The sequence below is a fragment of the Pyrus communis genome, chromosome 3 (assembly GCF_963583255.1).
Source record: "Pyrus communis chromosome 3, drPyrComm1.1, whole genome shotgun sequence".
Taxonomy (NCBI): domain Eukaryota; kingdom Viridiplantae; phylum Streptophyta; class Magnoliopsida; order Rosales; family Rosaceae; genus Pyrus; species Pyrus communis.
This window is the reverse complement of record NC_084805.1, coordinates 24,155,829-24,180,051: the sequence shown is the minus strand read 5'-3', so window position 1 is coordinate 24,180,051 and position 24,223 is coordinate 24,155,829. Positions and strand designations below refer to the sequence as shown.

The following is a 24,223-nucleotide window of genomic DNA, read 5'->3' as shown; positions in this document are numbered from 1 at the left end:
GGACTAGTCGTGGGGTTTCATGACCCCATTGAAACCATCCTTCCTGGTCAAAACCCTAGTCAAAGCAACTCTGTCACATATATCACAAGTTGTACCCCACACAAGATTAGGATCCTATCCGGATCCTCTACAAAGAGGATCCGAAGAATCATTCATTCATCGCACATCGTGCGGTCATAAATTATTTTTAATTTAAAATTGAATAGAAACAATACCTAACGAAAACTAGCTGCACGATGTACAATGAACAGATATGATTAATTGATCATCTAAATCCCCACAAAAGGAATCCAGAGAGGATCCTTATCTCCTCTCCCCCCCCCCCAAAAAAAAAAAACCCACAATGTCCTAGCTAAGGGATAATTAATTTTTTGAAATGGCTCATAAATTAAAATGGACCTTATAAAAAAGTTTTCATGTATAAAGAGCACTGTCACATTGTGTTATGATTAATTCTACTCAAATTATAATATTTATATTTATTTTTATTAATATACTCTAAAGAGAAATACATACACTTTTGTCCATCGATAATATAACACGAAAAATACTAGCATATAACAAGTATTCTCATTACACATAAAAGCTTCTCCAAATCTTTAAAAAGACGAAATTGACACTTGTATTTCACATAAAGAACAAAAGTGTCCTCTTCGAAGAAAGCACCAAGTTTTGGGGTTGTGTGGTAAATTAGTGAAAGTTTGATAGGGTTTTCATGCGACATGGGCAATTATTATTTTAACATTCTTTGCATGCATGGCATAGCATGGGATTAAGGGACTAATTAAACTAAATCTAATTGATTAGGGTAGATTCTTAGTCATTTTTTAGGCTTTTGATGTAGATTTATCCTGCTAGATCTTCTTCTTCCCCATGGAAAGAAAAATATAATGCTGCTTTTGCGCATTACCATGCACAACAATGCTCAACCCATCATTGCAAGAAATTAGTTCTCAACTCCCTAAAGAATATTTAAAGTCAATTATCAAATAAAAAAGGGAAGTATTATTGGCACTCCAAAAATCTCATTCTACACTCCTCACAAGTGTATTTTTCTTTCCTAATATAGAAAGTTTGGAGTGTAAAATGAAATTTTTGGAGTGCTAATAACAATTCACATAAAAAAATCATAATTTAATTGTGTTTCAATGAACTTTACTGTTAATAAGACATGAGAGAAATGCTATGGAAACCTTTTTAAAGTTGAACATTTTATAGACTTTGTGCAACTTTTGTAAAATATTATGTCAAAAACATGAGATGACAGAGAGTTCATAGAGAGTCTCAAAATTGAGAGTCAATTCTCGTGGCAACATTGTAAAATATTCTACCAAAAATATAAGGTAGCAGAAAGTTCATAAAGAGTTTCAATCAACTTTCTCATTGTAAAGAGAAGAGAGGCTATGGGATTTTCTGGGATTTGATTTTGTCATTGAAATTCTTGTATTCTTCAATATAATTAGAAGTCTTTTCATGTTTTATACCATCATCCTTCTCATTATCATATCAATGACCATCAATATTAATTAGCTCTTAATATAATAATATTCATTTCTCACATGTTTGAAGCTCTCTTCTTACTATCATATGAATCGCCTGCAATACTGCTTATATTCTTACAGAGTTAGAGTGATCATTTTCACATTCCTGTTTTTTCTTTTACATTTCTCTCAATCAGTTTCTTTGACTTTCATTTAATTCATTCAATAAAAATTAACAACAAAAGCAGAAATGCAAGATCAGAAAAGCTAATATTCTCTTCACTTTTAGGTTTTAGCTGTGGTTAGGTTAAAATGAAAAAAAAAAGAAAATCTACAATTTGAACGGGCGTCATGATGAGAAGCTACACCACGGGTAGGGGTGAGTGACAGTCATGTATTGACCTCTCTAATGCCAGCAGGCACTGCATTTTTTTCTCTTCAAATCTCTCTCACTCTCTGAAAATTTTTGGGGTTTGTTGTAGATGTCAGTTTGAATGGATTTGCTTGGCCTTTTCTTATAATGGTACTTTACTGTCACAGACTCTCTCTCTCTCTCTCTCTCTACCCTCACAGCCTCTCTCTCTCTCTTTCCTTCACTGTGGGGAGCAGTAGTGGTTTGAATAAGTAGATTCAGATTTGAACTTTAATCTTTGAAGATTTTACATGGTGTAAGATCAACCCTCAAGCTCTCAAAAAGGTTGAAAATTTTAAGACAAAAAGAAACAATACAAAATACATCATAGCTATGGGTTAATAGTGTAAACAGGTACCTCCGTCTTTACTTCCCATTTATCTTCTCCCCCTCTTGATGCAAAAACCGAAAAACCCTCTCCTCCTGCAAAACTACAAACCATACATGGCAACATCAAACACCACTTAAGAGCGTTGTTTAAGAGCCATAGATCATTTTTAAGGTAACCCCATTAATTACCCCTTTCCTAAATTAGCAATAATCTCATTGAGGTTTGACTGGTTTGAACACCACAGTAACACAGCCATCAAATCAAATCCACCCTCCATAAAGGACCCATTACACCATTTTTCCCTCCCCTCTCTCTCTCTGATCTCTCTCTCTCTAGGTCTAGGGGAATGCTGCATGCATTTTGGTGATGGCTGGACAAGGAGGAAATGGTACTAGCAGTGTGATCATGAGGGACTACAGGAAAGGGAACTGGACAGTGGGGGAGACAATGATTCTGATAGAGGCAAAGAAGATGGATGATGAGAGAAGAATGAAGAGAAGTGGGGGTGGGGAAGGGGGTAGTAGTAGTAGTGGAGGAACTGAACAGACAACAAGATCAATGGGCAAACCAGCTGAGCTCAGGTGGAAGTGGGTGGAGGACTACTGTTGGAAAAAAGGTTGTTTGAGAAGCCAAAACCAGTGCAATGACAAGTGGGACAATCTCATGAGGGATTACAAGAAAGTGAGAGAATATGAGAGGAAGATTACTAATGTGGGAGAAGGGAAAGGAGAAGAAGGTAGTGCATCTTATTGGAAGCTTGAGAAGAATGAGAGGAAGGAGAGGAACTTGCCTACAAATATGGTGCTTCAGATTTATGAGGCTTTGGTGGATGTAGTGGAGAGGAGAGAAGCTGCTGGTGGTGGTGGTTATCAGATTAGAGGTCATCAGGTGGTGGGAGGAGCTTCTGTTTCTGGTTCAAATGTTGGGATTAGTCCAAATATTGGGTATGGTTTGGAGAGGCCTATAATTAGTACCACTGGTGTTCATCAGCAGCCTTCTTCTTCACTGCCTCCTCCTCCTCCTCCTCCTCCAGTTCTGCAACATCATCATCAAATCTCAGTTCCAACAATTGCAGCATTGCCACTTCTTCCACCAGCTACACTGGCAGCCCAACCACCACCTGCTCTCCAATACGCACAGGTGATGCCCACAGTAGGTACTCTCTCTCTCTCTCTCTCTCTCTCTCTCTCTCTCTCTCTCTCTCTCTCTCTCCCCTCAATAATTATTGGATTTTTCATTTTTATTATTCCACCAAATTTGTGAAGAAAATGCATAAGTTATTAGCACTAAAAGCACTTAGAGGAAGAGTTAATTGGAGTACAAATAGCAGGTCCCTAACGTTAATATGTTTAATCACTTGTTCATGAAGTAAAAGCTTAATTAAACAACTAATTTATTGGTACTTATATATTCCAATCAAACCATAAGTTCTGTTAAATTTTAGGCCAATTTCTCCACTAATAAAAGATTTATTTATGGACTTTCTATTATTTCATGGAAAAGAAAAAAAGGGTAGTATTGATAATTATTGTGTGCATTGCATGCTAATGAATGATTAATAATATGATGAGTTAGTATACATCGATTCGTTGAATTAGTGCAACAACATTTTGACTATTGGGAGACGTGTGAAATAATATCAGATTCTGATACAAGTGAGCATTCAGACTCACCAGCTAAAAGGAGGAGGAGGGCAAGTGGAAGAGGTGGAGGTGATGGCGGTGGAGATCAAGGAGGAACCAGTGGAACCGTGAGCGCAAGCACCTCAAGTGAAGTGGGAACTGCCATCGCTGGAGGTGCTTCCTTGATTGCAGAAGCACTTCAGGGCTGTGAGGAGAGAGAAGAGAGGAGGCACAGAGAGATGTTGAGTTTGCATGAGAGAAGGCTACAGATCGAGGAAACTAAGACTGAGATCAACAGGCAAGGCATTAATGGCCTCATTGATGCCATTAACAAGCTTGCAAATTCCATCCATGCCTTGGCTTCCAACAAGAACCAACAGCCACCTCCAAATTGATTAAATTAATTAGTGATCATCATCATCTTAATTAATTTACATTAATATTTTCTATTTATTTATATGACCATAAGATAGAAAAAGAGAGAGGTAGAGATTTCATTGATCTCATTTGGTGGTTGTACATAATTTATAAACCCCTTAATTTGTCATATTTTCCTTTTGACTAGATAAACCCCATTTGTGTTTTGAGTTTCATGTTATTGGATTCACTTACTAACGATTCTAATTATGTGTTTTTTCTTTTTCTTATTAACTTCTCTCACTCAAACACACAATGTATAGATATGTGATCACACTTGTAATTACCAAGTGATTTAACCTGATAATCATGGGGGTAAACCATGGTCTATGGTTTTAATATTATCATTCGATCATGTAGCTAACAAGAACAACTTGCATAACAAGAATACGTCGTCATTTTGGCGTCGTGTAGTAATAACGGTGTATCCATGCCACAACTTTTATCTCCTACAGTCATGAAATTATTTTCTTAAAGTTTTGAAAATGCATAATGCAGATTGCTTGGTTCATGTTATATACAGAGGAATTAAACAGATGTTATGCAATTTTTCCCATGAACTCTCTCATACACATCAAAAATCAACTTAATAGCAGAGAAGTTAAACACATACTATATGATTGGATAGTGTATGTCACGCAGTGAAAATCGAAGTGGAGATTGAGCTTATTCATGTATCATTTATGAGGTACAGATGAGAGAGAGAGAAGAAAGCGAGTACTGATCAGTTAGCAGTAGTACTGCAAAAACGCAGAGAGACAAGTGCTTCCCAAAAGACTGGTCAAAGGCGACCAGTCAATGATCTCTGAGAGGGGAAGGATGCCCTTTGGACATTGCACTACAGTTACCAATATGCCATCCATTGATCCTTCATCTGTCATCTTTTGTTGGTATTATTGGTGGTTGAATCAATGGAGGAGATGTTCTTTTATTTTCTTTCTCCTGTCCTGTGTGGTGTCGCGTTGCAAGCTGCAAAAGTAGGTTTTCATATGTGTGAGTGTGAGAGGAGAGAGAGAGAGAGAGAGATCATTATTGGCTAATTTGGTAGCCCTCGCTGGCTGTGTGCCTCTGACAAAAGGAGTGTGCTAAAGTTCAACTTTTTTCCCTTGGAGGGCATCACATACACTTTCACGGTCACAGGGAGGAGCTAACCTCCTCGAATCTCGATTATATAAGTCTTTCTCCTTTTCATATAAAGACACCCACATTAATTTACATTACCCTTTTCTTTATCTCTGCTTAATTTTTCTATTTCAATTCAACTTTTTCCTAATTATGTATTGTTAAAGCTTTAATCTCCCTCTAATATCGTTTGTATGGAAAACTTAAACACGAGTTATAGTCATTGTGGTACTACGATATGTTTTATGGCTTTGCTTGCGCGATTTGCACTTCTGATTGGTTTTCTTCAACATGTTAAGTAGGTTCTAGGTGATCTATGATTGATATCAGTAGCTGAAATACTGTATGTAATTATATCTATGAAAAAATCGTTAATGATTTTGGAATCCACTGTTCAAGTGAGGAAGAAAATTTTATTGTATTGACTTAAAAATGCAATATTTGAAAGAAAAATGAAGAGGTACGTACCTATTACCATGCAAATAGTATACTAACATCTTTGATGCATGGATTGACATATTGATTCATGTTATATGTAAGTGTTCGTATTACCATGCAATGAGTTAGTTGTATAAGTGCTACGAGGAAATTTGGGTTGAATTTTGATGGTATAGTACTATCACGTGCCTAGTTCCATATAAGATTGCACTACTGGTGGATAAGTTGACCCAAGAGTCTAGGTCATCTGCATCAAGTTATACATAGTATGAGTAATGTTACACTTTGAACCATCATTTGTATCATTTATCTAATAGAAGTAGAGCTCACTAACACATGTCGTTCCATCTCCATTAGAGACATAATACAAAATTAATGAATTTGCTTATATGGAGCCTAGTCATTGAGTTTTATTCAGGTAAAAAGACTATATCGAGTTTTATATATGTAAAGAAACTTGAATTTCAAGGGCTAAAATCATATTTTTAATATTTTTTTTTTACGCGTAGAGATACCTAACCTAAACCTGCATCGCTTGTTGAAAGGTCAAACCATTATCTAAAAAACAAAGTAACCTACAAAATACTACAAATATACAAAGGGGTCTTCTGCTCTTCTATAGCCATATGTATTTTGCCAATTTATCCAATATGCAGGAAAGACATGAATACATGTTGACACTGGCGGAGCGAGAACTCTTTGTGAGAGAGGGTCTTTTATATCCGTATTAAGAATAAATTTCAAACTCATAACATGAGCAATTGAACTAATTTTCACAAAATTGAAAGACCCACCAAATTCAATAGAAATTATAGGAAGAAAATACAAAGAAATCTGGTTTGAATCGTTTGACTGAAGAAGGAGGGCAAAGAGAAGGGTTGCAATAATAGTTAATTATGTTGCTTTAGAAATAACATTAAAATTGATTTTAAAACTCCACCCCTGAGTTTCACTAAATCACAAAAACCGAATAAACAAAACTGTCAAAAAAATATAAAACATGACATCGTTGGACTCAACTTCTTCATAAGGACAATTCATCTTCTTCATTATGTTTCATTGTTCTACAATTGCAAGCTTGAAGCGGCTAGAAATTTTTTAGACAGTTGTCATGATGGATCTAAAACCACTCTAGTCCTTTAGTAGCTCTGCCATGTTGAACATGTGCACTGTGCAAAAAAACGTAGAAAAAGCAAACCCAAGGCATGAAAATCAAATACGTCATTGTAATGAATCAAAGTAAAGTATTTGCAAACATGTGAAATGATATCCGATCAGAAGTACGTACGTGGAGAAAAAGAGAGGTCGTACGTACCGCCGCAGTGGAGGTGCGTGTGTGGATTTTAGCCTCATTTTCGTAGTTCGCATTCACATGAAAAACACGATGTTTTAGATTGAATCTTTGGGAGGAGTTATGATGTCGGCTAAGTGAAGGAGTTGTGAAGATAGCCTCATACTTCCCTTGCAATTATATTTCTATCTTTACAAACTTTAAAGTTCTCACTAATTAGGATAAATTCTAATCAAGGTATAAAGATGTTGTTTGCTGCACTTAAAAATTTTAGGGTTCATTTGTTAACATTTTACAAAACAGTTTCTCGTTTTACAAATACAAAGATGGGTGAAAAATGCGATTGGCAAACTGTTTTATGAAAATAAAATCTCATATTTATTTAACCTAAGCTTGTAGAACATCAAATTGATGTTTCTTTTGTTTTCCAAAAACAGTTTTCAAAATAATAGAAAATAAAAGATACATTATAAAGCCACCACTACCATCACCATCTCCACCACCACCATCATAACATTCTTTAATGTCTCGCCATCATCATCACCACTGCCATCACCCTCGCTACCATGGCCACCACCACCTCCATCGTCTCACAATGCTCAAAATGACATAATTACCACTTGCACCTTTGCTCTCACCACCACCACCACCACCACCACCACCATGTTATCCACCGTCGTCACTCCCGTCACCATGGCCATCACCACCTCTATTGTCTCACTGCTACGACCACCACCACCACATCCCATCACAATCGTTGCCACTACCACCATCACCACATCCCCCCCTCCCTTCATTACCCTTATCATAGCTACTGCTACCACCACCTCCACCATGCCCACCCCACCCTCACCACTACCACCTTTCTCAACCACGATAGCTGCCACCACTGTCACTATTACTACCAAACACGAATTTTGACATGTTAGATATAGATATAGTTACCAGATGTGTTTTCAAAGTTTTTCGTTCTCAAAATTCAATCTTGAATACCACCACCGCCACCATTACTACCAAATATGAATTTTGACATTTTAAATATAGTTACCAGAAGCATTTTCAAGATTTTCATTTCCCAAAAATCAATCTTGAATTAAACTACCAAACACATGTTCAAGTCATAAAATGCGAAATCCTATTTGTCGTTTCTGTTTTACAAAACAATTCTTCAAAAATTGCTTTACAGAAAATTACCGAAAGGGGTCTTGGTTCTTGAACGCCTAATTCATGCATGTCACATATTTTATTAAGTGAGTCACGTGACGTTTCTTGTGTGAGTTAATAGCTCACAAAATATTATGGGATGTGATATCCAAACACATTTTTTTTACTTCTCATACATCCTTTATTAATTTTTGTCTTTTGATTTTCTTCAATTCATCTGATCCAACGATCGAAAATTAAAAAAAATGTATGAAAAATAAAAAAAAATATGTTGATATCACGTCCCAATATTATAAGGGTACCCTCTAAGGAAAATGGTTTAAATCGGGATACAGGTTCGAAGGAAAAGACTCCAATTCGCCAACTTAATCCCGGGAATGTGTTGGGCCTCAAAAGTACTAGGCCGGTCCATGATTGTGTTGGGCCTCAACTTCAAGTCCAAGCCCGTCGAATGAGCTCATTATCTTAAACAAAAGGTGCCCAAGTGGAAGCTGAGTAGACAGGCTGGTTGGCCTGGTTGGACCGGAACGATGAAAGAAGATTATTCCGTCTCGTACGCTTTGCCACGCGGAACACGTTTGGTATTAAATAAAATAAAATAATTGGAAATAATAATATTCCGTTGAAAAAAAAAGGTCATTTGCTTCAGTAAAGGTCTTCGCATTCGAGAAGAGAGAGAGAGAGAGAGAGAAGGGTTGTTGGTCTTGGCTTGGCTTTTAGGATCCTTCCTCGATTTGCCGCCTTCTTCTTCTTCTTCTTCTTCTGCTTCTGCTTGCATCAGACCCCATCTTGCCTTCTTCGTCAACGTCTGCGTTCCTCTGCCTCAAATTCTGCTCGACTTTCTGATCTCATCAATTTTCAATCCATTGCACTCATGGCCACCGCCGGGAACAAGAACATCAATGCCAAATTGGTACACGTTTCTGCTTGCCCTTTTCTTGAGCCTGCTTTCTATTCAATTTTATGAAATTGTGCGATTCTGATTGATCTTTGATGCTGTCCTGTATGGGGTTTGTGTAATTTCAATTGGGGTTTAGGAAATTTTGTGTTTTTGATCGGTTTGTGTATGATTCAATGATAATTGTGATGTGGGTTTGGTTTGTTTCTCATGGAATTTGTTTTGGATTTTGGATATTCTGATTTGGGTCTGATTTGTTCAGCTGTGAATTTTGTTCTGCATGATTTATGCGTAATATTCAGATGATTGTGTATTTTCAGGCCAGTTCATATTTGGATTTATGTTTCGTTATTAATGGATTTGATTGCTTTAATTAACATAAAGGATGTGGGTTAACAATATCCTTTTTTTTTCTTTTCTTTAAACCCTGGAATGGTAGTCAATTACAACATCTTTTAATGTCAAAATTTTGCTCTTTTGTTTTTCCATAGTTGTATTCTTGCTTGTGTATGGTCTTGGTTTTTTAATTTATTTTAGCATCCTCGCTGCATTGAGAAAAAATGGGACTGAAAGCTTGTTAGGATTCCTATCCGTTTAGACCAAAGTTATTACTCTTTCGTATTCTTGTTTATCTCGGTCTGGTTCCGATGTTTTAACCCGAGGGTCTCTGAGAACAAATGAACATACTGTGACTGGTGCAAGTCTCATAACTTTATTGGTATATGATGTCAGTATTGCCACAATGCTACCATATTATAAGTAGCAATACAAATGTAAAAGCAGGAGTCCATGTCAACATAAAGGTTGTGCTTTCTTTGAAAGATGTTTGCTAATATACTGATCACTAATTCGAATATATGTAGGCATATGCAGTTTAGCATAATGTGATGTATAATTTTTAGTATTTTGTTTATTATTTTTCTTTGGGTATTGCATTTCGTCATTACCAGTTTGATGTTTGATGTGCTGGTTCAGGTGCTTCTTGGGGATGTTGGAGCTGGGAAGTCTAGTCTGGTGTTGCGCTTTGTAAAAGGACAATTCATTGAATTTCAGGTTTGTTCTATAACTTTCAAAGGAAGCCTTTTCTTTTTGGTCCAGACCATTACCCTTTTTTGTATGATACAGGAATCAACAATAGGTGCTGCCTTCTTCTCACAAACATTGGCTGTAAACGATGCAACTGTAAAATTTGAGATTTGGGATACAGCAGGTCAAGAGAGGTACCATAGTTTGGCGCCAATGTATTACAGAGGAGCTGCTGCTGCAATTATTGTGTATGATTTAACAAATCAAGTGAGTATTCTGAAAACATTTTTTCCAGTGTTTGGAATTTTAGATTTCCATGAAATTTATTTCTTTGTTGATGTTGAATTTGCATTCATTCAGTAGAATTAAGGCTTTTTAGTCATCCCTAGTTGAAGGTTGTTTCTATTGGATATCTTATCATTTATTGCTTTTGTGTCTCATTTTTTAGCTAAGTTGATATATTAAGTCAAATACATCTTAAATAGAAATTTAATTTTACTTTTCTTGTAGGCCTCATTTGAGCGAGCAAAAAAATGGGTCCTCGAACTCAAGTCACAAGGTATTTTTTTATCACTTTATTGTAGCCTGTAGACATTCCTCTATTTAATTGATGGGGCATGGAAACTAATGTATGCTAAGTTTTGGTACTGGCTTCTTTAGTTTTCCCATTATGACATTGATTTTTAATAATTTTATTTGTTTGTCATATGACAAGGTAACCCAAACATGGTTATGGCACTAGCTGGTAATAAAGCGGATCTGGTGGAGGCCAGGAAAGTGCCAGCAGAGGTAAGTCATTACTTTCTGCTTTCTTTTGTTCTGCTTACTGGTTGAACTTTTATATCACTAGATATTTTTCCTGTCCAAATGCCTCATTCTTGAAAAGTAACAGCTTTCCAGATGAATGGAATTTAAAATTTTGAAGAACATTATGAATATATTCTGGGAATCATTCGTTCTTCTTGTATAAAGTATGCTTATATATTAGTGTTGGACAACATTATTACAGTTTCATTCTTATAGTAATATCTTCCAGTTCTCCATTCTGCACGTATTATATGACATGGGTAACTGCAAGCTGTCTTTTTCTCTGTCCCTTTTCATCTATCCAATGTTGATATTTAGTTTTGAAGTTTGAAGCAACTAAGTATATTTCCCTACGCTTGCAGACTGTAGTTCATGTACTCCAGGTTGTGTATCTCAATTTGTGGTACTGCACTTTTCTGAAACTAGTGTTTCAGACGTATGAAAAATGTGTGAAAAAGATTTAAATAATGTGAAATTAAAATTTATATTTGTTTCCTTGAAGAGGTTACTTTGAAAGAATGGACAAACAAAAGGAACTGTATAATAAAGTTCGATGTTTAGTGGAGCTTACTTGACTAGAATCTATTTGTTATAACTTATATGTATATTCATTCTGAGTGCTGCTCGTATAATTGCTGCTGCTGTTACAGGATGCACAATCATATGCTCAAGAGAATGGCCTTTTCTTCCTGGAAACCTCTGCAAAAACTGCAGACAATGTCAATGACATTTTCTATGAGATAGGTACTTTTATAAGGTCTTTAGAGGGGCAATAGCATCTACCCATTTCAGCGCAATGAATTAACTGTTAAAAAATGGATTTACGCGCGTCTTTTTGCTTATTTGGTTTTTGTTATAATGTAATTTAGTGATCTGATTGCGGTTTTCTTCTGTTTTGGGGTACAGCAAAGAGATTACCTCGAGTGCAGCCTGTGCAGAACCCCGCAGGAATGGTTCTTATGGACAGACCTTCTGAAAGGGTGGCAAGCTCGTCTTGTTGCTCATAGAACCTTCTGCGGTGCTTTCGGTCACTGCCTGCTCGGTATTTCCACAATAGCTCGCGTAACTCACGGTGGAAACATGATATATCAGCTATCGAGTTTCACTTGAATGTGTACATTGAATTCAGATTTGTATATGCATGTTTGTTTAGATATGGAGGTTGTGATTGTCTTTTCTTGTAATGAAATGGTTTGGCATGAAAATACTCGGATGTTTGGTAGTAACTAATAAGAATTCTTGTTCTTTAATTAGAACTGAACATAATTTTAGTGGAAACTACGAAGTCGGTCCTTGTTGCCCAGTTTTCAGCACCCACACGCACAAAGTACATATATTAGCATCATTTTACAGTTCAGCTTAGTAAGAAAAATAGGGATGTTTGAAAATCGAAATCGATACGTGCTGTGGCTAGCAATTGTGGGATTCATTTGGGCAAGTTGTTAGTACTTTAGTAGCATTATATTAGTTGGGTTTGAAAACTCGTCCGTTTTGAAAAATGGGAACTTTCATGAAAAAGTTTTGGGCTAAGTTTATTTTAATAAAAAATTATGCTATAACTTTATTTAATGAAAAAGATAAAATTAATGAAAAATTCTTAAATTTTAATAAACAGGATAAAAAGATCTTAAATTTTAATGAAAAAGACATAATTTAATATTAAAAAAAAAGTAAAAGAAAAATAAAATTGATGCGCATTTTCACGTAAATTATTTATGAAACTTAACGGTATTATATTTTTCTCTCTCCTCCTCTTGATTGTTTTTGGCACATTCTCACATTCCAAACACATTTTCTACTTCTAATTTTGTCCGATACTCATCAAATTTTCTCTGTATCTCTTTGATTTCTTAACTTTCTATACCAATTACTTAATTGTCTTTTATTGTCCACCCATTTGTGGCTTCCTCTTCTCCTCCACCTACAATCTCACCTTCTCCCTCTGCAAAAAAAAAAAAATAATGCAAATGAAATCAATAAAATCAAATACACCCACAGATATGAGCCCAGATCATACCCCCACTGCATGTCCTTCAATTTCAAAAGCATCTCAAGTCTTCAATCATTTCAATATCTGTGTGGACTTAAAAACCCTGAATTTTGGTTACCATACAATTTACAAAGCATCTCACAGCGTCGACGGTTTCGTGGATGGAAATTGTTGGGAACATCGGATTCGTCTCAATGGTGCATCATGTAAATTAAAATTGTAGGTATACAAGGTAGTAGTGTGGTAAATAAAGTTGCACAAGGTAGTCTTCAGTGCTTCATATGTCCATAATATATAATATGTAGTAGGGTATGTGTGTGTGTGAATATATATATAGTACAAATATATAGAGGTGTGTGCTGTAAAATAGATATTGGAGCAACCATGATTGGAGTTGCTTTGGCAGGCAATTTTTGGACCCCAGTGGATGGGTACTGAAAAAAGAAGCAGCCAAAGATGCAACGGCAAAGGAGACTGCACACACGTTTGAGAAGTTTTTTTTTTTTTTTTTTTTTCCCTTCACTTGTTCTTATCATTAAATAAAGTTATTTAATGACTTTTGATTAAAATGTAAAGTTTTGAATTTCTTTTCATTAGTTTTCATTTAAAAAAAAACATCTCCTTCAAGCTGTATCAGTACATCTTATCTATTGGTGTTTTGTTTGTGCTGTCCTGATAAGCGGCTTATTATAAGCCTATCTGAGGCAGAAAGCACTTTTGTTTTTCAACATGAAGATCCGACTTTTAGCACATCCATACTTGCAGGCCTCCTACTACTTATCGTGTATGTTCAATGCTCTATTCTGTTCGTTTCGTATCGTTAGCTCGCAATTCTCAGTTGTTACCAATCGGCATAGGGAAGTGATTCCCGCACGCTTTTTTTTTCTCACTCTGTTATTTCTGACATTTTAAATTGAATAAAAAAAAGGAGAATAAAGATAACATTATGCAAAATTTCAAACTGCCATTGCCGAAGCCTCGTTATTTTGTCTGCTGAAATGCACAACTTTAAAACAGCAAGAACGACCGTATCATGAAAACATGGGAGGGAGTTACTTAGTTTCTGTTAAGTCCTTGAGAGGCTGCAGCTGAAGCACAATCCATTGGCTGAAAGCCAATTCTCTCTTTCGCCAAGTCATACACAACCTCCACATTTTGCTGCTGGAAGCTACCGAATACCCCGGCTGGCCCGTAATCTCCATCATCCATTGTTTGGAACAACAAGCATTTCACCACACTCGAGTTTACTGGAGCTCCCATGGCATAGAAGTGATTTCCTTGGGGCAAAGCAAGACTCACATTATTCAAGAAGTGGAAAGTTATTGGAGGAAATAGTAGGTCTTCCTGATTTGTGATAGTATTATTCATTGTGTGTGGGACTAAATAACAAAGATCAAAAGAGGTCTTTGTCTCCATTTCCTTGGCTCTAGGATACGAAATCACTGACTCGAGAACGGAGAGAAGATTGGAGTAAAATGGCTCAGGCAAATGAGTGTAAGTGGTTCCTGAGTCAATCAGCAAACCCCCATTGCCTTGTGAATCAAACTCTCTCAAGCTTGAGGGCACTTGTGTTACTGCGCTGGCATTACCTATTGTGATGGCCTCTAGACCAATGTAGTAGTTGTTAGGGTACATGGGACTCTTCAACATTGGAGTGAATTGCAAATTTTCTTTGGAAGAAATAGCAACATCTCCTACGACTAGTGGACTTGAAACATTAGGTTTGTTTGCATACTTGAAAGCCAAGAAGCAATGAGAGAAGCCCTTATGTAGAAACCCTAATTGGGATGGGAGGGAAAGCGCTCCCCTACCAAACCCTGCAATCCCAATAGGCTCTTTATAGGTAGACGCGATGCACCCAAAACAAAACTTGGGAATTTCCCTAGTGACAATATTGTTGGGGGTAGTACTAATTCCATGAACCCTTAGCGTGTCTCTACTAAGTGTCCCTTGGACAACCCCACCTGCGCCATAAGTGTAAGCAAATGAAGGGCATGGTCTAGGACATGTGTCCTTAAGAAGGGTAGCAAGCGAACATCCAGCAATGGTGCATGGATCGATAGAGTTATCTGAGCTATGGATGTCAATGCAAAAGGAGCTCCCACAAAGGTCTCTAATAGACGAAGAAGAAGCTGAAGGAGAGAAAGTGGGCATTAGTTTGTTGTTCCTATCGTCATCACAATCTATGCAAACAAAAGAAAGATTGCCACAAGGAACCCAAGTTAGGTCACTCCCGGTATCCATATATACTTGAGTGACTTGTGGGGGTGTCCCTAAACTAAGAGATATCAAATACCCATCTCTCACTTCCCTCAATGGCTCTACCATGTCTGACACTTGTGATGGCATCTTTTTCGAGTAAGAAGATGCTTTCGGGCTTGGAAGGGAAACCTGAGAATGTGTTAGTCCAAGCACCAGGGAAGTAGAATTGGAGCTATGGCTGGCTAGGGTTTGGTTGAAACTGAAGAATGTTGCAACGGCTAGAAGGAAAAGGGAGGTAGTGGTGAGGGGTGTTGCCATTTGGGATCAAAAGATTAGGTAAAGAGACAGGTGAATCCTTGTTATACGTAGTTCCTATTTATAGAGGTCATTAATTCGATGAATTAAAAGGTAGACTAATTATCTGAGCTGCATTAGGGTTTTCTCATATGGAGTAACAGATGTTTATCATCTAGAGGTTCTGAATTAGAATTGCGAGTGTGTGCGCTACACGTACGCACGCACATGAAGGGATGTATAGCATCCGTGCATGCTCAGATATAACACACACACACAGAGACCAGAAATCATAAAAAGACTGCGCATGCCTTATTATATATTATACACAGGTTTTGGTCGACTAAGCAAATTCGAACACCCGATGAGAAGTTGGATTAAAATTTCATGCGTTGTAATTTCTTTGCTGTTGCCAAAATGTGAACTTTTATTAAGTATAATTAGCAAGTTCATGCATCATAAACTCCTAGATACATAATGGCACTCACGAATTACTATCATGCCCTGCAAATCTGCTAAGCTTCAAAAACTGCGGGTTTTATGGGTCATATTAACATTATCGAAAACAAAAAGAACATAGAATTTGGAACATGTCAGACATGGAACCTTCTCAGCTGGAGGAGAAGCAACATCCTCAAACCAAAGGATAATACTGACGAGGACCGATCAGTTCTTGCTTGCCATTCCATAAACTCACATGGGTTTTACTACCATTTCAGGAAGATTACTCGTATCAGTATACCCCCTAATAAAAATTGTATCTGTACATGCTTAGGACATAACACATGCCACTAAACCCTAAACCCTAGCTGTACCTGTACTTTGCTGCATAATTTACATGCTTAGAACATAATTTACATGCCACTAAACCCTAAACCCTAGCTGTCGCTGTACTTTTACTGCATACTTTAACGGATTAATTAAGAATGTACTTTCAAATGTTAATAAAATACGATATTGGAAGATGACACCTGGCCATCTTTTCTTTAATTAAGTTTGCGGATATCTGCTGCTGGTCGAATGCATGTTAACTAAGCTTGCACTTTTGAATTGTTTTTGCATGATATATGGTTCTATCTAACTTTTCGTTTATTAGTTATAAAAGTAACACATTATATATATATATATAGAGTATCAGCTTCGAAAAGTATTTTGTCACAATAGCTTTTCGCCAAATAATTCAGTTCTGATTTGCACTGCACGGCTACACTACTCACTCAACACTTTGGATACCTACGTTTGGTGGACCAGATTTTATTGAGAATGTTAATTAGTGTGTGTGTGTATAAATATATATATATATATTTTTTTTTGTCATATCATACACACACATCTGACCCTGAGAACTACATCAAATATTATTAAAAATTAATATCAAAAGAAGAAAGATTACAAACATTACTTAAATATTATACGTCTCACGTTTTTAAACAAAAATATAATAATTAAGTTTACATAATCTAATTTTTCAACCAATTTTTTTTTTTTCCAGTATAAAATAGCTAATCCATTTAATATTTCTTGTGATATAATCAGTGTTTAAAATATCACTACAGGTGGAAATATTGATATCGATATCGGTTTCTATCGATGGAAATAATGGAAATTTATAAAGAAATTTTAGGAACTGTCAAACATTGATTTGGACAAAATATAAGAGTTTCTCCAATATTTAACAGATGTATAAGATATCAACAATATATGTCGATTTCAGCCTAAACTTAAAAGTTTCTCTAATATAAGGTGAAGTTTAGACTTTTTCCCCATCTCCATACCTTTCTATGATTTTTGGATATTTCCATGGAAATATCGACTATATCGAAGAAATTTTAAACCCTGGATATAATTGACCGAAGATAAGATTTGATCAACTTTAATTTTGAAAAACTTATTTTTGCAGAGACAGCTGTACTTGGTATGGTTAACATAAAGACTCAAAGTCCGTAAACTTCTTATTTGAACAAACACAAAGTTTATAATATCAAAAAATGGGCACTAGTTGTGGGACCCATTCCATATCGAACTTCAACAATCCAAACCGTCAATTTTGTAAGTCTCAATTCATAGATGATCTATGAAAAAAATTCTATTCAATTCGAAACCATTTATCCATTTAGTTGTTACGATGAAATTTTAACGTTTCTTAGAACACAGTGTTCGTCAATTTCTTTGAACTCAATTAGATGCCTCAAATATTTGCGATTTGACAAATATTTGCAAGAATGATCTATGTGGTGCAACTTGAAAAATAGACGGTTCGGGTCGTTAAAGTTCAATGGGATGTGGGCCTCACAACTAATCTCTATTTTTTGAAACGTATCCATTCCCTTAAAGAATATATATATAAAAATATATATATATATATATAAAAATATATATATATATATATATATATATGTTTTCGTTTCAATGCTTTCTATCTTCCACTTGTTCCATGTAAACGGTCGTTACTTTGCTAATTTGTTATGCATCCAGTCCTCCCTCGAGGTTGATTGTGCCTTTGGGCAAGGGAAGCTGAGTTTATAAACAATCATATCCAACGGATTTTGAGGTCAAATTATAGATAAAATTAATATCATCGACAACATATCTACATTTTAAAAAATTATAATTAAATCGTACCCAAAAAAAAAAAAAAAAAACTGGTCAAACAAAATGAGTTGAGTTGATATATATTTTACTTGAGCACAAGAATTCTAGAAATTAGATACCACGAGGCCGACTGATAGATACCTAATAGCTATTCTATTTCATATAGTGGGGGAAAAAGGTACGTGGATGCTTTTGCAATCCCTCGCAGGTGCAGTTCTAGGTTGATCCTCAAGATTTTTCCTACTTTTGTCTTCAATGCGACGTCAAATCACCAATTGATGCCAAATCACAAATAAATAAGAACACACTTCCATTTTTTCCTTTCGGAGTCATCGTTTATTTTGTCGCTTAATTCCTATTTGATTTATTTAATCTTACGATTTTAAAAAATGACGAGCTCTGTGGAAATTACTTTTCCATGAGGAACATGGTTAGGATCCTTGTGCATAGAACCTGAATTGTCTGCTCTCCCCATTCCATACCTTTCTCAACCCTTCTTATTTCTGTGATCACGATTAAATCACGTCAATATTTTATATTTCTATTGCTTTTTGTCTTATTATTTCTATAAAAAAAATCAATATAAAATGTTAACTTAACTTAACCGTGATCACAAAAATAAGAAAGGATGAAAAGAGCCTAAGATGGGAACGGCAAACAATCCAGTTCTAATATGGATTTGCACATCTCAACTTGTGGGTAGGCACATCCATAATAAGCTAAGCATTGTTGCAAAACTAGTGAAAACATTAAAGAGGTTGCTGAAACAACGCATGCAACTTTGAACCATTTAACTATCGTGACATAATCGATTCCCCTCGTAACTTGACAACAAACTTGGAATTATCTACAACAATTTTGGCCTCCAAAATGCCTCCAGTTTTGATTGCTTTGTAACCCTCCTCTGGGCCTCTATCATTTATACAGCAACAATATAGAAGAATGCACAAGATCAGATCCATCTTAAAGCGCAAGCCTTTCGACTCATTTCAAACACACATATATACATATACATATACATATACATATGCATATACATATATATATATATATATATATATATGGATATCCATCATTGCATCTTGGCCAATTGCTTCATCAATCCCTTGATAATCTTTCCAAACCACATCAAATTCATTACTGCTAGCACTGTTGGCACGACAAAGACCAAAAGATATCCGAAGATGTGCATCTGGATGATCTGCAATCCAATTAAAACGATTAACTACTTGCAACAAATGACACTCCAAAATCTGAAAAGACGATTCATACAAATTTCACAAAGATTGCTTTTAAGGGAACATGTAAAGGATGTTTTGGTCCCTTTTCATTTTCTTTTTTTTTCTTTTCGTTTAAAGAAGTACGACCTGAGAAATATAGAATCTTCTAGAATGGTTAAAAAATGTAAAATATTGCACTCCATGAGCAAGATTCAAGATTTCATCCTGTTCCCCAAGAAAAGCACACCAAAAGAGGACGGTGTTGAAAATGCAAAGATCCAAACTTTTTACCCCTTCTCAGAGAACTATCCAAAGAATGTAAAATGCATAACTCAACTTTTGAAGACAGTGAAAGTATACAGCAAGCAAAATACAAAGTGTAGGTGGTACATTTCTTCAGGGAGTTGCAATCTTACCATATCATAGTGCAAGTAAACATGGTAAAACATGTAACCGAACAGCAGAATTCTTGCCGCCTGCATTCCATAAAGTCCTTCAGAAAGCATGTCTAACAACGATAGTTATGTAACCAGAGGACAAGAAAGATACATGCTCATGATGCTGCTTACATTAAGACAAGTGGCTACGAAATGACTGAGTTTATATTATGGATAGTGCTATTCACACACACCTCTCACACCCTTGTTAATTTTTGGCCATTGATCCTCTTCAATTCATTCGATCCGACGGCCGAAAATTGAGAGGGGAGTGTGAAAAGTAAAAATGGGTGTGTGGATAGCACTGCCCAATATTATAAGTGAAAGTATCAGGGAAGTGTTGTTGCAACTGAATTCCCTCTATTATATGATAGCCCCACCTTTAATGATCAAAAGATAATAATACAAAAGGACTTCAACTGACCAGCCATAATAAAAATATCACAATGCCGTTTAGGAGATATGCGCTGGACCTCTTCAGACCAGCTGTATCAAGATACCTTCATGAAACCGAAAGCTTATATTAAAGATGGAAAACCATAAACTAAACATAATCTTGTGTGTATAAACTTACCATCTCATATTGATCTCTGGCGTAGTGATCTCAGAGATGAGGATCATGTATGTATAAAGTTGCCCTTCCCCAGAAAACATGGAGTATGCTACTGCAATTCCAGATAGTGAGTGATGGAAAACCTGAAATTGAATCCCACCATATCAAGAGTTATACAGCTGCAAACATGTGGTGAACGTTACTCGTTTCTAATAAAAGATTTGTGTTTAAGCTGACTAGTGTTTGTTTAATTATTATAAACATTCTTTTGGAAAGAAATAAAATTTATTTTACCACCAAAAAGTCCAACAACAAAAGTAAAACCGTTAAAACTCTAACAACACCTCTGCCAAGTGCCAACCATTACAAAGATAAGCAGAACATATATCGAATTTCAACTACAGCCACATCTGCTATTATAAGAGAAAAATGAAAATGAAAAGCCCTAAATTCCAATGAAACTGATCCAAGAGAAAATGCCAAAGTCTAATCAAAAGTGACTAACTTAATTTATATGCAAATGTGATTTCTTTTTCCGTTCACTTAACCTCTTCTTCTCTACTTTCTAGATACATGTCTGTGCAATTAAGCATCACCTTAATGGGATTATTATAACCTTGGTAAATGATGCTTCTGACCCATATGTCAAGACGGTTAGAGCAAACCAATAAATTATATATGAATTGTCTTCCATATAGAAGTTACTTACATACTCGATTCCACCTAAAGAAGGATATAGCCATAAAAGCATTCCCAGATCCGCACAGAAGTACCCAACAGAGACCTGTGATATATGATCTTAATTATGTCCCACAGAAAAATGTCAGGAGATACAAACAAAAGAAAGTGCATATAGATGAAACAACCCAACAAAATATAAAGTCCAGATCACTCGTCAATCTGTGATAGATTGGCTCATGCGTTAATTTCTAACTGCTAGGCTAGGCCTGGTCAGATGATAATGAAGCAAATAAGATAATGTTGGGATCTGTTCATCACTTCCTACGAGCTTAAGGTCAAATTGAAACCAACAATGATATTTACACTTGAACAATATACATGTAAAATAATACTTTGATAATAATTGAGAATTCATAATAAAATTAATAATTGAAGGCACATACCCCTAACCCAAAAACAGACAGTGGTGAGCTTCGAAATGTAATAAGGCCAAGGTGCTGTTGGTCAGAAAAGAGATCGGACCCGAACACAAAGTACAAGGACAGAGCTGTGATAAAAATGGCATGAATACTGGAGATACCACTGCAAAAGTTAACTTTTCAAATTAAAAAAATTTACAAGTAGTGTTCCAGAAGGGAAGTATTTTACAGTTGGAAAGTGGGTGTCCTCACCGACTGTTCCACTCAATTCGTTGGATTTTTGTAAGACCACCATAAGCCTTAATGTAAAAGGTACTAATTAATTGGGTAAGATCATATACCTGCAATATTTAACGAGTTAATAAGAAAATAGATAACCAAATCTACAGCTTGAATGAGGCACCCTATAGCACATCTAAGAGCATACCATTTTGCACAAAATTATGCCTCCAATAATGGAAGTGTATGGTATGAAGGGATCCGCTAGCAAGTAGTTTTTAACAAGAACTCCGGCCTGATTTTGGTAAGATTTGATCGCCATAACTGTCTTTGTAGACATTTCCATTGCAATATGCTAGATTACTAGTTCTTATATCCCTTCTTTACTGTCTCGTACTAGCTTCCCCACTTCATTTTCCTGTTTAATCTTTCCATTAGCATACTCAAAGAGCAAGGAAGCTACCAGGATAGTAATTTATAATCACAAAATATGCACGTCTTTATCAGTATCATTTTCCTTTGGCTACGGCCGTGAGCATCTGAGGATGACATTTAACCAGAGTAGCTTATATTAGCAGATGGGTAAACAGTAAGCAATGTGATAGCTTATGTGCTTATACCTACAAACATAATCCACAAACAACCTACACAGCCCAACGACAAGAAATAGCCGCACAAATACATCTTTATTTGTTGAAACCAACTTAAATAGATTTGGGCAACAAAAACCTTCGTATAAAAACAACAAACGCAAAGGCTAAAACCAGAATCACAAAACAGAATTAGAGACAGATGAGATCCAAGTAACACCTAGAAGGATAAAAAAGAGACTAAGCAACACTCAAACTCCAGTTTAGGACTTTCCAAATACAAATGCATGAATCTACACTAAAAAAACTCGCTGACAGGATTAGATAGTGTAGTCATACATTGGTCAAGCACCAAGACCCAAGATTTGATCTCATGACTGGCCACAAACAGTTTCTTCATTCGAAAAGGAACAAATGACTCAACCACAGAAACCAGGTGGGCATTGAATAGAAGTCAATGTAAAATGCAGGTACTCCATCAATACTTCGATACGATTACAAAACAATATCAATACAAGCTAATGCAGGAGATCTACAAACACCATTAGAAAAAAAAAATGACAAAATCAAGCAGTACCAGAAGATACCAGAAAATGAAATCAGAAGGGAAAAACAAACTCAGATCCAGAGGCAACCACAATCACATGAGAAATCAAATGGGGTATTCAAAATCAAAGCCCACCTCCACATGAGATCAGAAACCATAATATAACCAAAAGCAGATGAAATGTCAAACAAAACCCAGAAAGCTAAAACAAAGGATTAAAGCTGAGAAGCTCAGAAATCAGAGGGAGGAGGCCTCACCATGAGCATGAAGTCACAAAAGTTAACAGCCAAAAACCCCTCCAAATCAGATGGGCATTTGGGGAAACACAGGAACCCAGAAGCTAATCAATGCCAAAATCCACAAATCACAAGGAAAGTCGAAAACTTGAGGCGCGGATGCAGATGGGTAATCGAGAAAACAAATGGGCTTGCAGAATTTGTGACCGCAATGGAGAAATGCGAACGCTTGGAATATCCAACGGAACATGTAAAACGGAAGGAGGAAAAGGGAACAGACGAGTTGAAATCAATGAAAAATGTGAGTGCTTGGAATATCCAACCGAACATGTAATAATAAAGTAAAGAAGAGGAGTTATTAGTTAAATAATAAGGGAGGGAACTTCGAAAATGATAAGTGAATTTTTGGGTAGATTTGCAATTTTTCTTGTTATCCAAATGGGATAGGGAAGTGAGAAATGAAAATATGACCGATTTGAATGTATTTTTGAAATGATTGAAGGTAAATTTAGTAAAAATAGTTTTGAAATCAATATTTAGGAAAATTTTAAGTTAATTATGAAAAAACAATATGCTTCTTAAAATGCTTTTAAAACTCAAAATTAATTTTACCAAAAGCATTTTTTGACCTTTTAAAAGAAATTTCAAATGAGCTCATAATGTGTTTGGCCTATTTGGATTCTAGAGTTTGTTTTTATTAGCATTTATGCTAATGTTTGGATTTGTTTATTAACATAAAAGAGGATCGAACTCAGAACTGTTTCAAATAATATTAAAAAAAACCAGTAAATTATAAAAAAATTAGTCTAATATTTTGGAATTTAAAGTTTGTTTGGAGAAGTGCAAGATATTTACAAAAGACAAAAACATTATTTTTTGTTTGTATGTAGTGGACTTTTGTGGTGGCATATCAAATGAAGATATTTACTTGATTATTTTCTAAGTTATGTTACCCATATTTTTTTTTTATTTTAATCTTAGGTTGTATATTAACAATGTTAACTTATTATCTTATGTTATTGGTGATATTCCATCACCAACATCATCCTACCCCAATGATTATGGTTGTTACATCATTTATCATATTGCTTTGCTATATTACCTATCATGACTACTTCCTGATTTGGCAAATAAATAAAAAAATCATGATTAATTCTTGCAATAGGAGAGATTTTTCATTATGTTCAGAATACGAAATGGAATACCACATGTTATTATATAATTGGAGGAAAGA

At 35.7% G+C, this 24,223-nt stretch overlaps 4 protein-coding genes across 5 annotated transcripts; 2 read left to right on the top strand and 2 right to left on the bottom strand.

Annotated features, from left to right (window-relative positions):
• The first annotated feature begins 1,683 nt into the window (after positions 1–1,683).
• Positions 1,684–4,556, top strand: LOC137730312 (uncharacterized). Its single transcript, XM_068469382.1, has 2 exons — positions 1,684–3,380; positions 3,868–4,556. Exons 1-2 carry the CDS (start codon positions 2,591–2,593, stop codon positions 4,239–4,241), a joined length of 1,164 nt encoding a protein of 387 aa, XP_068325483.1. The 5' UTR covers positions 1,684–2,590; the 3' UTR covers positions 4,242–4,556.
• A 4,378-nt stretch (positions 4,557–8,934) lies between these two features.
• On the top strand, positions 8,935–12,259 carry LOC137729509 (ras-related protein RABF2b). The gene is made up of 7 exons (XM_068468473.1): positions 8,935–9,191; positions 10,152–10,229; positions 10,302–10,469; positions 10,713–10,761; positions 10,918–10,991; positions 11,660–11,753; positions 11,916–12,259. The coding sequence occupies exons 1-7, from the start codon at positions 9,153–9,155 to the stop codon at positions 12,014–12,016; spliced, it is 603 nt and encodes a 200-aa protein (XP_068324574.1). The 5' UTR covers positions 8,935–9,152; the 3' UTR covers positions 12,017–12,259.
• Positions 12,260–14,055: 1,796 nt separating this feature from the next.
• On the bottom strand, positions 14,056–15,429 carry LOC137728482 (probable aspartyl protease At4g16563). The gene has a single exon (XM_068467258.1). It carries the CDS (start codon positions 15,346–15,348, stop codon positions 14,056–14,058), a length of 1,293 nt encoding a protein of 430 aa, XP_068323359.1. The 5' UTR covers positions 15,349–15,429.
• A 3,453-nt stretch (positions 15,430–18,882) lies between these two features.
• LOC137729191 (uncharacterized) lies at positions 18,883–23,306 on the bottom strand. Of its 2 annotated transcripts, none has more exons than XM_068468046.1 (9): positions 23,011–23,306; positions 21,825–22,155; positions 21,650–21,738; positions 21,422–21,560; positions 21,007–21,081; positions 20,319–20,440; positions 20,169–20,244; positions 19,724–19,783; positions 18,883–19,288 (listed from the first exon to the last, which is right to left on the bottom strand). In XM_068468046.1, the coding sequence occupies exons 2-9, from the start codon at positions 21,960–21,962 to the stop codon at positions 19,160–19,162; spliced, it is 828 nt and encodes a 275-aa protein (XP_068324147.1). In that variant the 5' UTR covers positions 21,963–22,155; positions 23,011–23,306; the 3' UTR covers positions 18,883–19,159. The 2 variants fall into 2 exon arrangements, with proteins under 2 accessions (XP_068324147.1, XP_068324146.1); XM_068468045.1 differs by having other exon boundaries at positions 21,825–22,034.
• Positions 23,307–24,223: the final 917 nt, after the last annotated feature.

Excerpts from the sequence above, each read along its gene's own strand:
- LOC137728482 (XM_068467258.1), bottom strand. The coding sequence starts at position 15,348 with ATGCCATCACAAGTGTCAGACATGGTAGAGCCATTGAGGGAAGTGAGA.
- LOC137729191 (XM_068468046.1), bottom strand. The coding sequence starts at position 21,962 with ATGGAAATGTCTACAAAGACAGTTATGGCGATCAAATCTTACCAAAAT. Across the intron at positions 20,441-21,006 it reads CTTTAGGTGGAATCGAGTAT|GTTTTCCATCACTCACTATC; the intron begins GTAAGTAACTTC and ends ATTCAATTTCAG. Across the intron at positions 19,784-20,168 it reads TGATATTTTTATTATGGCTG|GCGGCAAGAATTCTGCTGTT; the intron begins GTCAGTTGAAGT and ends TATGGAATGCAG.
- LOC137730312 (XM_068469382.1), top strand. The coding sequence starts at position 2,591 with ATGGCTGGACAAGGAGGAAATGGTACTAGCAGTGTGATCATGAGGGAC. Across the intron at positions 3,381-3,867 it reads ACAGGTGATGCCCACAGTAG|ATTCTGATACAAGTGAGCAT; the intron begins GTACTCTCTCTC and ends AAATAATATCAG.
- LOC137729509 (XM_068468473.1), top strand. The coding sequence starts at position 9,153 with ATGGCCACCGCCGGGAACAAGAACATCAATGCCAAATTG. Across the intron at positions 10,470-10,712 it reads TGTATGATTTAACAAATCAA|GCCTCATTTGAGCGAGCAAA; the intron begins GTGAGTATTCTG and ends CTTTTCTTGTAG. Across the intron at positions 11,754-11,915 it reads TGACATTTTCTATGAGATAG|CAAAGAGATTACCTCGAGTG; the intron begins GTACTTTTATAA and ends TTTGGGGTACAG.